The sequence below is a fragment of the Mobula birostris genome, chromosome 14 (genome assembly GCF_030028105.1).
Source record: "Mobula birostris isolate sMobBir1 chromosome 14, sMobBir1.hap1, whole genome shotgun sequence".
In the NCBI taxonomy this organism is placed as follows: Eukaryota; Metazoa; Chordata; class Chondrichthyes; order Myliobatiformes; family Myliobatidae; genus Mobula; species Mobula birostris.
The window spans coordinates 99352864-99366389 of NC_092383.1; the positions used below are offsets into that span (position 1 = coordinate 99352864).

The 13526-nt window shown below is 48.1% G+C and overlaps 1 protein-coding gene across 10 annotated transcripts in view; it reads right to left on the minus strand.

Moving 5' to 3' along the window:
- The window catches only part of ppox (protoporphyrinogen oxidase), a 42691-nt gene that overhangs the window by 2289 nt on the left and 26876 nt on the right, over positions 1-13526 (minus strand). For 7 of the 10 annotated variants that reach the window (XM_072279046.1, XM_072279043.1, XM_072279047.1 and 4 more), the window contains 2 exons: positions 10792-10941; positions 10455-10497 (listed from right to left, as the gene is read on the minus strand). The exons of 1 other annotated variant lie outside the window; for it this stretch is intronic. In XM_072279046.1, coding sequence (XP_072135147.1) covers positions 10455-10497; positions 10792-10941 — 193 coding nt within the window. The remainder of the gene's footprint in view (positions 1-10454; positions 10498-10791; positions 10942-13526) is intronic. 2 more of the 10 variants (XM_072279051.1, XM_072279050.1) reach the window with 1 other exon arrangement.

The window sequence follows — 13526 nt, forward strand, 5'->3', positions numbered from 1 at the left end:
AAGGGAGGGGAGGGGAGAGGAAGTGGGATGAGTTTGAACAGAGAGAAGAATGGTGAGGTTAGAAGTGGAAAAGTGAGAGGGTGGTAAGGTATGTGTGAACGGATGGCGGAGGTGGGGGAGAAATGAGACCATAAGACATTGGAGCAGAATTAGGCCATTTAGCCCATCAAGACTGTACTGCCATTCAATCATGGCTGATCCTGTTCCCCACCCCCCCACTGGCCTTCTCCCCATAACCTTTGAAGCCGTGACCAATCAAGAACCTATCAAGCTCTGCCTTAAATACGCCCAACGACCTGGCCTCCACAGCTGCCTGTGGTAACAAATTCCACAAATTTGCCACCCTCTGGCTAAAGAAATTTCCCCGCATTAAATGGACGCTGCTCTGTCCAGAGGCTGTGCCCTCTTGTCCTAGACTCCCCCACCATGGGAAACATCCTTTCCACATCTACTCTGTCTAGGCCTTTCAACATTCAAAAGGTTTCAGCGAGATCCCCTCTTATCCTTCTAAATTCCAGTATATACAGGCCTAGAGCCATCAAATGTTCCTCGCATGATAACCCTTTCATTCTTGGAATTATCCTTGTGAACCTCCTCTGGACCCTCTCCAATGCCAGCACATCTTTTCCTAGATGAGAAGCCCAAAACTGCTCACAATGCTCAGTGTGAGGCCTCACCAGAAAGTTTCAGCATCACATCCCTGCTCTTGTATTCTGGAGCTCTTGAAAGGAATACTAACATTGCATTTGACTTCCTCCACTGATTCAACCTGCAAGTTAACCTTCAGTGTGTTCTGCACAAGGACTCCCAAGTCCCTTTGCATCTCAGATTTTTGGATTTTCTCCCCATTTAGAAAATAGTCTGCATATTTATTTCTACTACATAAGTGCATGACCATGCATTTTCCAACACTGTATTTCATTTCCCACTTTCTTGCCCATTCTCCTAATCTGTCTAAATCCTTCTGCAGCCTTCCTGTCTCCTCAACACTCCCTGCCCCTCCAATCTTCATATCATCTTAAACTTTGTAACAAAGCCATCTAAACCATCATCTAAATCATTTATATACAGCATAAAAAGTATTCAAAATACTCATTTAGTTCATCTGCTATCTCCTCGTCCCCCATTATTTCTTGGGTCTCATTTTCTAGTGGTCCTATATCCACTCTCATCTTTTATATTTTATATACTTAAAAAGCTTTGACTATCCACTTTGATTTTGTTTGCTAACTTGTTTTCATCTTTTCCCTCCAAATGATTCTTTTTGTTGTTTTCTGTAGGGTTTTAAAAGCTTCCCAATCCTCATCTTCCTGTTAATTTTTGATTTGGTGTATGCCCTCTTTGCTTTTACATTAGCGTTGACTTCCTTTGTCAGCCACAGTTGTGCTATATTGTCATTTGAGTATCTCTTTGTTTTTGGAAGACATTCATCTTGCATCTTCCTCATTTTTCAAGGAAACAAGACATTTCTGCTCTGCTGTCATCCCTGCCAGCATTTTCTTCCAATTTACTTTGGCCAATTCTTCTCTCACACCACTGTAATTTCCTTTACTCCACTGAAATGCTGCTACATCAGAATTTACTTTCTCCCTCTCAAATTTCAAGTTGAATTGAATCATATTGTGATCACTCTCTCCTAAGAATTCCTTTACCTTAAGCTCCCTAATCGCCTCTGGTTCATTAAATAACAGCCAATCCAGCATAGCTGATCCCATATTAGTCTCAATGACAAACTGACTGTAAGGATGGGAGCAGAATTAGACTATTCAGCCCATTAAGTCTGCTCCACCATTCTATCATGGCTGCTCAACCACATACATCTGCCTTCCACATCTCGGCGGGTTGGGCAGCATCTGCGGAGACGAGTTAGCCGTCAGCATATCAGGCCAAGAGCCTTCATCAGGACTGGAAGAATAAGCTGTGGGTTGAAGGGTGGAAAGAGACTTGTTTTGCTGTTGTTGTTGCTATCACGTGAATAGCCAGAAGCTTTTTCCCAAGGCTGAAGTGACTAACACTAGGAGGCATAGTTTTAAGGTGCTTGGAAATAGGTAGCAAGGGGATGTCAGCGGTAAGTTTTACACACACACAGAGGTGGGTGTGTGGAATGTACTGCCAGCAAAGGTGGTATAGATGGATACAATAGGGTCTTTTAAGAGACTCTCAGATAGGTACATGGAGCTTAGAAAAATAGAGGGCTATGGGCTAGGGGAATTCTAGGCAGTTTCTAGAGTAGGCTACATGGTCGGCACAACATTGTGGGCCGAAGGGCCTGTAATGTGCTGTAGATTTCAGTGTTCATATCCTTTGATGCTTGACTAACCAGGAAACTATCAATTTTCACTTTAAATATACCCACGGTCTTGGACTCAATGGCAGTCTGTGGCAGAACATTCCACAGATTCACTACTCTCTGGCTAAAAACATTCCTCTTTACCTCTTTCTAAAGGGTCGCCCATCAATTTTGTTGCTGTGCCCTCTAGATCTGGACACCCCCACCATAGGAAACATCCTCTCCACATCCACTTTATCAAGTCCTTCCAGCATTTGGTAGGCTTCAATGAAATACCACCACATTCTTCTAAATTCCAGTGAGTACAGGCCCAAAGCTGCCAAACACTCCTCATATGTTAACCCCTTCGTTCCCAGAATCATCCTCCTGAACCTCATCTGGCTCCCTCCGATGACAACACATCCGTTCTGAGATATACTGTTGACAATACTCCAAGTGCAGCCTGACTCGTCTCATAAAGCCTCAGCATTCTCTCCTTGTTTTTATATTCTATCCACCTTGAAATAAATGCCAACATTGCACTTGCCTTTTTTACCACAGACTCAACCTGTAAATTAACCTTCTGGGAATCTTGCACGAGGACTCCCAAGTCCCTTTGCACCTCTGGTGTTTGAATTTTCTCCCATTTCGATAATAGTCCACACTTTTATTCCTTTTACCAAAATGCATTATCTTACATTTCCCAACACTGTATTCCATCTGCCTCTTTTTTGCCCATTCTTCCAACTTGTCCAAGTCCTGCTGCAATCACATTGCTTCCTCAGCACTACCTACCCCTCCACCTATCTTTGTGTCACCGGCAAACTTTGCTACGAAACCATCAATTCCATTATCCAAATCATTGACAATCAATGTGAAAAGTAGCGGTCCCAGTACTGTCCCCTGAGGAACACCACAAGTCACTGACAGTCAATCAGAAAAAAACCCTTTATTCCCACTTGCTGCGTCCTGCCTGTCAGCCATTCCTCTATCCGTGCCAGTATTCACAAGAATGATTCCAGGAATGAAAGGGTTACCCAATGAGGAACATCTGGCAGCTCTTGGGCTGTATTCCCTGGAGTTCAGAAGAATAAGGAGGTATCTCATTGTGAATGTTAAAAGGCCTGAACAGATTAGATATGGCAAAGTTATTTCCCATGGTAAGGGAGTCTAGGACAAGGGGGCACAACTTCAGGATTGAAGGATGCTCACTTAGAACAGAGATTCGGAGAAATTACTTTAGTCAGAGGGTGATAAATCTGTGGAATTTGTTGCCACGAGCAGCTGTGGAGGCCAAGTCATCGGGTGTATTTAAGGCAGAGATGGATAGGTTCTTGATTAGCCAGGGCATCAAAGGGTATGGGGAGAAGGCAGGCGAGTTGGGTTGACTGGAAGAATTGGATCAACACATGATTGAATGGCAGAGCAGACTCGATGGGCCGAATGGCATACTTCTGCTCCTATATCTTATGGCCTTATATTATCTTCTGTGTAATGCCATGGGATTTTATCTTGATAAGCAGTCTCATGTGTGACATCTTATCAAATGCCTTCTCAAAATCCAAGTAAATTATGTCTCCACCCTGCTGTAACAGATTTGTCAGGCAAGATTTCCCTTTACAGAAACCATGATGACTTTGACATTTTATCATTAGCCTCCAAGCACCCCGAAACCTCATCCTTAATAATAGACTCCAACAATTTACCAACCACTGAAGTTAGGGCTAAGTGGTATATAATTTCCTTTCTTTTCTCTTCTTCCCTTCTTAAAGAGTGGAGTGACATTTGCAATCTTCTGGTCCTCCGGGACCATACCAAAATCAAGTGATTCGTGAAAGACCATGACCAATGCATCTGCTATCTCTTCAGCAACTTCTTTCAGAACTCTAGGATGTAGTCCATCTGGTCCAGGTGACTTAACCACCTTCAGATTTTCAGTTTGCCTAGCACTTTTTCCCTTTGTAATAGCAATGACACTCACTCCTGCTCCCTGACACTCACAGACCTCTGACACACTGCTAGTATCTTCCACAGTGAAGGTAGATGCAAAATACCAATTAAGTTCATCTGCCATTTCTTTGTTCCCCATTTCTACAACCAGCATCATTTTCCAGTGGTCCAATACATAACTGAAACAAACTTTTGGTATCCTGATTTATATTATTGGCTAGTTTGCACTCATATTTAATCTTTTTCCTTCTCGTGGCTTTTTTTTTAAGTTTCCTTTTGTTGTATTTTTAAGAGTTCCTTACCATCCAACTTCCCACTTACTTTTGGTAGATTATATACCCTTGGCTTTAATGCAGTCCTTAACTCCCCTTGTCAGCCACAGTTGCCTGCCCCTGCCATTTGACAACTTCTTCTGTGGGATATATCTGTCCGCACCTTGTGAGCTATTCCCAGAAGCTTCAACCACCTCTGTTCTGCTGCCATCCCACCAGGATCTCCCTCCACTCCACCTGGCCATTGTGATACTGATACATGTGAATTATACTTCTCCCTCTCGAACTGCAGTATGAACTCAATCATATTATGATCAATGTCTCCTAAAGGTTACCTTACCTTAAACTCCCTAATTATATCTGGATTATTGCACAACACCCATAGCCTTTCCCTAAGAAGGATCAAACACAATCTGCTCTAAAAAAAACCATCTCGTAGGCATTCAACAAATTCCCGCTCTTGCAATCTGACACCAAACTGGTTTTCACAATTCCCTTGCATTTTGAAGTCTCCCATTACAATCGTGTCATTACCCTTATTAATGCCTTTTCCAGCTCCACATTTTGGCTACTATTTGGAGGCCTATAGATGATTCCCATGATGCTTTTTTCACCTTTGTAGTTCTTATCTCTACCCACAAAGATTCGACGTTCTCTGACCCTAGGTCACTTCTTTCTAAAGATGTAATTTCATCTTTTACCAACAGAGCCACACCACCGCCTATGGACCAAACAATCACTAATTGCGCCACGAGTTCATCCACCTTATTCTGAACACTACGTGTATTTAAATACAGCTCCTTCAGTCCTGTGTTCTTCAGCCATTTGAATTTTGCCTCTGCGGTACAACTTAACTCTTTGTCTGCATTTGTTTTTGGTTTGTCATTGGTTTGTCCTTCCTTATATTCATGTTATATCTATCATCTACTTGTAAACCTGCTGGCTCAACCTCGGCTCTATCATGCTGGCAAAATCACTCTCGAGATCCACTTCAAACCTGATTTTCCCAAGCTACCTGCATGTTGAAATCTCCCAGGACTATCATAACATCACACTTTTGACAAGCCTTTTCTACTTCCTCTTCTAATCTGTAATCCACAACACAGCTACTAATTGGAGGCCTGTATATAACTGCCAGCAGGGTTCCTTACCCTTTCCAGTTTCTCAACTCAACCCTCAAGGATTCAACATCTTCCAATCCTATGTCACATCACAAATATTGCACCATCAGTGACACAAGGAGTAAAACATCATCCGACACACAGGCAGGGGTGAGCAGTCACAAAGAAATCATGGCGAGGGAGTTCTGGAACGTACAAATGGAGGAGGCAGGAAGAGGGGCAGAGGGATGCCGACAGATCAACGTCCAGTCAACTTCTGCACATGGACCTTCAACAACAGAGACAGGGACGAGTGTATGAGCTGGCAGCGTTACGGAAACGGAGAGGTGTAGGGGGCAGTGGTGGTTTCAGACACACGGAGAGGTGTAGGGGACAGTGATGGTTTCAGACACACGGAGGGGTGTAGGGACAGTGGGGGTTTCAGACACACGGAGAGGTGTAGGGACAGTGATGGTTTCAGACACGGAGAGGTGTAGGGGACAGTGATGGTTTCAGACACACGGAGAGGTGTAGGGGACAGTGGGGGTTTCAGACACACTTAGAGGTGTAGGGGACAGTGGGGGTTTCAGACACACGGAGAGGTGTAGGGGACAGTGATGGTTTCAGACACATGGAGAGGTGTAGGTGACAGTGGTGGTTTCAGACAGGGAGAGGTGTAGGGGACAGTGATGGTTTCAGACACACGGAGAGGTGTAGGGTCAGTGATGGTTTTCAGACACACGGAGGGGTGTAGGGGACAGTGGTGGTTTCAGACACGGAGAGGTGTAGGGACAGTAGTGGTTTCAGACACGGAGAGGTGTAGGGGACAGTGATGGTTTCAGACTAAGAGAGGTGTAGGGACAGTGGTGGTTTCAGACACACGGAGAGGTGTAGGGACAGTGATGGTTTCAGACACGGAGAGGTGTAGGGACAGTAGTGGTTTCAGACACGGAGAGGTGTAGGGGACAGTGATGGTTTCAGACATGGAGAGGTGTAGGGACAGTGGTGGTTTCAGACACACGGAGAGGTGTAGGGACAGTGATGGTTTCAGACACGGAGAGGTGTAGGGACAGTGGTGGTTTCAGACACACGGAGAGGTGTAGGGGACAGTGGTGGTTTCAGACACACGGAGAGGTGTAGGGGACAGTGATGGTTTCAGACACACGGAGAGGTGTAGGGGACAGTGGTGGTTTCAGACACACGGAGAGGTGTAGGGGACAGTGGTGGTTTCAGACACACGGAGAGGTGTAGGGACAGTGATGGTTTCAGACACGGAGAGGTGTAGGGACAGTAGTGGTTTCAGACACGGAGAGGTGTAGGGGACAGTGATGGTTTCAGACATGGAGAGGTGTAGGGACAGTGGTGGTTTCAGACACACGGAGAGGTGTAGGGACAGTGATGGTTTCAGACACGGAGAGGTGTAGGGACAGTGGTGGTTTCAGACACACGGAGAGGTGTAGGGGACAGTGGTGGTTTCAGACACACGGAGAGGTGTAGGGGACAGTGATGGTTTCAGACACACGGAGAGGTGTAGGGGACAGTGGTGGTTTCAGACACACGGAGAGGTGTAGGGGACAGTGGTGGTTTCAGACACACGGAGAGGTGTAGGGGACAGTGATGGTTTCAGACACACGGAGAGGTGTAGGGGACAGTGGTGGTTTCAGACACACGGAGAGGTGTAGGGGACAGTGGTGGTTTCAGACACACGGAGAGGTGTACAGACAGTGATGGTTTCAGACACATGGAGAGGTGTAGGGGACAGTGATGGTTTCAGACACACGGAGAGGTGTAGGGGACAGTGGTGGTTTCAGACACACGGAGAGGTGTAGGGACAGTGATGGTTTCAGACACACAGAGGGATGTAGGGGACAGTGATGGTTTCAGACACGGAGAGGTGTAGGGACAGTGATGGTTTCAGACACACGGAGAGGTGTAGGGGACAGTGATGGTTTCAGACACACGGAGAGGTGTAGGGGACAGTGGTGGTTTCAGACACACGGAGAGGTGTAGGGACAGTGATGGTTTCAGACACACGGAGAGGTGTAGGGGACAGTGGTGGTTTCAGACACACGGAGAGGTGTAGGGACAGTGGTGGTTTCAGGCACACGGAGAGGTGTACGGACAGTGATGGTTTCAGACACATGGAGAGGTGTAGGGGACAGTGATGGTTTCAGACACACGGAGAGGTGTAGGGGACAGTGGTGGTTTCAGACACACGGAGAGGTGTAGGGGACAGTGGTGGTTTCAGACACACGGAGAGGTGTACAGACAGTGATGGTTTCAGACACATGGAGAGGTGTAGGGGACAGTGATGGTTTCAGACACACGGAGAGGTGTAGGGGACAGTGGTGGTTTCAGACACACGGAGAGGTGTAGGGACAGTGATGGTTTCAGACACACAGAGGGATGTAGGGGACAGTGATGGTTTCAGACACGGAGAGGTGTAGGGACAGTGATGGTTTCAGACACACGGAGAGGTGTAGGGGACAGTGATGGTTTCAGACACACGGAGAGGTGTAGGGGACAGTGGTGGTTTCAGACACACGGAGAGGTGTAGGGACAGTGATGGTTTCAGACACACGGAGAGGTGTAGGGGACAGTGGTGGATTCAGACACACGGAGAGGTGTAGGGGACAGTGATGGTTTCAGACACATGGAGAGGTGTAGTGACAGTGATGGTTTCAGACACACGGAGAGGTGTAGGTGACAGTGATGGTTTCAGACACGGAGGGGTGTAGGGACAGTGATGGTTTCAGACACGGAGGGGTGTAGGGACAGTGATGGTTTCAGACACACGGAGAGGTGTAGGGTCAGTGGTGGTTTCAGACACACGGAGAGGTGTAGGGACAGTGATGGTTTCAGACACATGGAGAGGTGTAGGGACAGTGATGGTTTCAGACACACGGAGAGGTGTAGGGACAGTGGTGGTTTCAGACACACGAGAGGTGTAGGGGCTGGAGGGCTTTACAGGAAACAGAGTGTGTGCCAGAGATGGTGTGTAGGATAGAAGGGGGATTTGGAGCTGGCTGATAAGGAGAGAGGGTGGAGTGTGTGTGTTGATTGTTCCTGGCTGGCTGCATACTGACTGTAGGAGAAAGTGACACGGGCAGCAGGGTGGGTGGGAACAGGACAGGAAGTCATGTCCAGAGTTGGCTTGGGGATAGCAACATGGAAAACCTACAGCACAATACAGGCCCTTCAGCCCACAATGCTGTGCCGAACATGTACTTACTTTAGAAATTACCTCTGGTTACCCATTTTTTTGAGCTCCATGTACCTGTCCAGGAGCCTTTTAAAAGACCCTAACGTATCCATCTCTACCACCGTTGCCAGCAGCCCATTCCACGCACTCACCACTCTCTGTGTAAAAAACTTACCCCTGACATCTCCTCTGTATGTACTCCAAGGACCTTAAACCTGTGTCCTCTCACGCTAGCCATTCCAGCCCTGGGAAAAAGCTTCTGACCATCCACATGATCAATGCCTCTCATCGTCTTACACACCTCTGTTAGGTCACCTCTCATCCTCCGTCACTCCAAGGAGAAAAGGCCAAGTTCACTCAACATATTCTCGTAAGACATGTTCCCCAATCCAGGCAATATCCTTGTAAATCTCCTCTACACCCTTTGTATAGCTTCCACATCCTTCCTATAGTGAGGTGACCAGAACTGAGCACAGTACTCCAAGTGTGGTCTGACCAGGGTCCTGTATAGTTGCACATTACCTCTCTGTTCCTAAACTCAATCCCACGATTGATGAAGGCCAATACACCGTATGCCTTCTTAGCCACAGAGTCAACCTGCGCAGCTGCTTTGAGTGTCCTATGGACTCGGACCCCAAGATCCCTCTGATCCTCCACACTACCAAGAGTCTTACCATTAATACTATATTCTGCCATCATATTTGACCTACCAAAATGAACCACTTCACACTTATCTGGGTTGTACTCCATCTGCCACTTCTCAGCCCAGTTTTGTATCCTATCAATGTCCCGCTGTAACCTCTGACAGCCCTCCACACTATCCATAACACCCCAAATCTTTGTGTCATCAGCAAATTTACTAACCCATCCCTCCACTTCCTCATCCAGGTCATATATAAAAATCATAAAGAGAAGGGGTCCCTGACGCACACCACTGGGATAGGTTTGCATCTCTCAATCAGGGTCGTCTGAATGCCTGGACAGAGTCATGGGGTGGGTGCTGAGGGGTTGGAGGCAGACTTGTGGGTGGTGGGTGCTGAGGGGTTGGAGGCAGACTTGTGGGTGGTGGGTGCTGAGGGGTCGGAGGCACATTTGTGGGTGGTGGGTGCTGAGGGGTTGGAGGCAGATTTGTGGGTGGTGGGTGCTGAGGGGTCGGAGGCACATTTGTGGGTGGTGGGTGCTGAGGGGTTGGAGGCAGACTTTGGGTGGTGGGTGCTGAGGGGTCGTTGGCAGACTTGTGGGTGGTGGGTGCTGAGGGGTCGGAGGCAGATTTGTGGGTGGTGGGTGCTGAGGGGTCATTGGCAGATTTGTGGGTGGTGGGTGCTGAGGGGTCAGAGGCAGATTTGTGGGTGGTGGGTGCTGAGGGGTCATTGGCAGATTTGTGGGTGCTGGGTGCTGAGGGGTCAGAGGCAGATTTGTGGGTGGTGGGTGCTGAGGGGTTGGAGGTAGATTTGTGGGTGGTGGGTGCTGAGGGGTTGGAGGCAGACTTGTGGGTGGTGCGTGCTGAGGGGTCGGAGGCAGATTTGTGGGTGGTGGGTGCTGAGGGGTCGTTGGCAGACTTGTGGGTGGTGGGTGCTGAGGGGTCGGAGGCAGACTTGTGGGTGGTGGGTGGTGGGTGCTGAGGGGTGTGGGTCACACACCAGGTTTCCATGCCAACTTACCCAAGAGCTTCCAGTGTCCAATTTCATATTGTGGGATACAGTCCTGTGTGTCAAGAACATGGACAAAGTTACTCGGAAACACTCTGGAGGTTTCACTCGTGTGTCTGACCCGTGTCCTGGGAGTGTGTGATGGGACAGTGTAGAGGGAGCTTCACTCTGTGTCTGACCCGTGTCCTGGGAGTGTGTGATGGGACAGTGTAGAGGGAGCTTCACTCTGTGTCTGACCCGTGTCCTGGGAGTGTGTGATGGGACAGTGTAGAGGCAGCTTCACTCTGTCCCCTGCGGTGTGTGTTGGGCACTTTGCCCCTTCTCTCCCGCGGTTGAGTAGTCCCCTCACCTGCTGTACTCTGACGACAGTCCTCAGTGGCTGTGCTACAATGCCCAGCTGCTCCTGCACTGCCTGCACTGCACGCTGTAGCAGCTCATCGTCAGCCACACTCCTCGGATCTCCGAAGGCCTCAGTGAACCAGGATCCACCCATCATCACCTGCCGAGAGTGGAACCCAATCAGGGTCAGCGTTCTCTGGCCTTGCTTGAGGACCCCCCCCCCCCCCGGGTAACTAATATCATCCTGACCCTACCCCTGAGAAAGTCCCTCTGTCCCTCCCAGTAGGGCACGAATGCCCCCGTGGAGCAATTGTTCTGTCCACAATGAACATGTCTGCTCTTATAGCCACTTGCCTTCTTCCCTCCCCATCATTCATCCTGGGACAACTACACTCTTCCCTCCCCATCATTCATCCTGGGACAACTACACTCTTCCCTCCCCATCATTCATCCTGGGACAACTACACTCTTCCCTCCCCATCATTCATCCTGGGACAACTACACTCTTCCCTCCCCATCATTCATCCTGGGACAACTACACTCTTCCCTCCCCATCATTCATCCTGGGACAACTACACTCTTCCCTCCCCATCATTCATCCTGGGACAACTACACTCTTCCCGGTCTGTGACTTAGTGCCCCGTGGTCCCCACACATACACTATGAATGGTCGGACAGTTGGGAGAAATGAGGAACAGAGGGGTCTTGGAGCTTGTTGAGAAAGACCAATGATTCTTGTAAATGACAGCACAGGTAGACAATGTCATTATACTACTGGCACAGAGTACAAGAGTAAAGAAGTTGTTTCAATTTCTAAAAACCTTGCTTAGTCCTCAGCTGGACTACTGCGTGCAGTTCTGGTCTGCAGGCCACAGGAAGGATGTGATCATCACTGAACAGTGCAGAGGGGAATTCACCAAGATGTTGCCTGGGACATTGGATTTCACTTCTGAGGAGAGGCTGGGTCTGTTCCCCCAGGAGTGGAGGAAGTTAGGAGGGGTAAGACTGGGATATTTAAAATGAGACAGAACAGACTGCAGCAATTTTCCCCTACCCTGAGGTAGATGAAATTTAAGGACACAGATCAGGGTGAGGAGGAAGCGAGGTAGGTACCTTTGTCACTCAGAGAGTGACGACGACCTGTGACACACAGCCGGACAGAGTCACTGACCGTTTAATGGCCTGTTTCCCTCCTGTCTGACTCTGTGACCCTCCTGCTCAGCCCAATGAGAAACACTGAGTGCTTGGCTGTTCGTGTGGATTGGGTTGCCTGTCTGGCTCAGTGTCGACATGAAGCAAGCTTCAATTTGCAGGAGGGGTGGGGTTTGGGGAGAGGCGTACAGAACAAAAGGGGAAGGTGTGGTGTGAGCAGGATTAAATATCAGAGGGCGGACTGACAGAGCTGATCGGGTTACCCGCAGGGGTGGCAGAGCCCAGAGGTGAGTGAAGTCTAAAGTCTGTAACCCAAGAAGGGGAGAGAGTGCAAAACAACGCAGGGAATGTGAGGCAGAAACTGGAAAGTCTGGCCCGAGAGCTGAAGCGTGTTGGTTGGGAGATTACATTTTCAGACCGCAGGGAATTTTGCGATATTGATACTGAGAAGGGTTGTTTTACAGATACAGATTAATTGACAGAACAACGACAGGTGGAATCTATTTCTGAGAAGTGAGAAGATGCAGCTTGGCTGGTCTGATCAGGGTAGGCTGTACATGTCGAAAGGTGGGATTCCAGGGAGAGCCGAGGAGCAGTGGGGTCTTAGGGTACCAATCGCAGGATTCCTGAAAGCAGGGGGGCAGTGAGTTTAGCAGGTGAAGGGTGAATCCTGCCCAAGGGCTACCAGGTCCATTTACACCATGGAGTTTTGAATTTTCTCCCCGTTTAGAAAACAGTCCATGACTTTATACCTTCTACCAAAGTGCATGAACATACACCTCCCTACATTGTCTTCCATTTTCTACCTCTTAACCAATTGTCTTGATCTGTCTAAGCCCCTCTGTAGACTCCCTGCTTCCTCAACACTATCTGCCCCTCCACCTATCTACATATTGTCTAGAAACTTAGCCACAAACCCATCAATTCTGTCAACCAAATAACTGACACACAACATAAAAAGCGGTCCCAACACAGACCACTGTGGAACACCACTAGTCACCGACAGCCAATCAGAAAAGGCTCCCTTTATTCCCACTCTTTGTCTCCTACCAATCAGCCAATTCTCGATCCATGCTAGTATCTGTCTCGTAATACCACGGGCACTTAACTTACTTAGTAGCCTCATGTGTGGCACCCTGTCGAAAGCCTTCTGAATATTCAAGTACACAACATCCACCAATTTTCCTGACTGTTATTTCCTCAAAGAATTCCAACAGATTTGTCAGACAAGATTTTCCCTCAAGGAAACCGTGCTGACTTTATCACATGCCCCCAAGTACACTGAATCCACACAACATCTTCAGAAACACTGAGCTGGGAAAACTGACCTAAAATTTTCTCTCTTCTGCCTCCCTCCCTTCTTGAAGAGTGAAGTGACATTTGCAACTTTCCAGTCCTCTGGAACCATTTCAGAATTGGGTGATTCTTGAAAGATCACTACTCATGCCTCCACAATCTCTTTAGCCAGGTGAGTTATCTACTCCAGACCTTTCAGTTTCCCAAGCACTTTCTCCTTAGTATTGGTAACTTCACTCATTTTTACCCCTTAACACTCTGGAATATCCGGCACACGGTTAGTGTCTTCCACAGTGA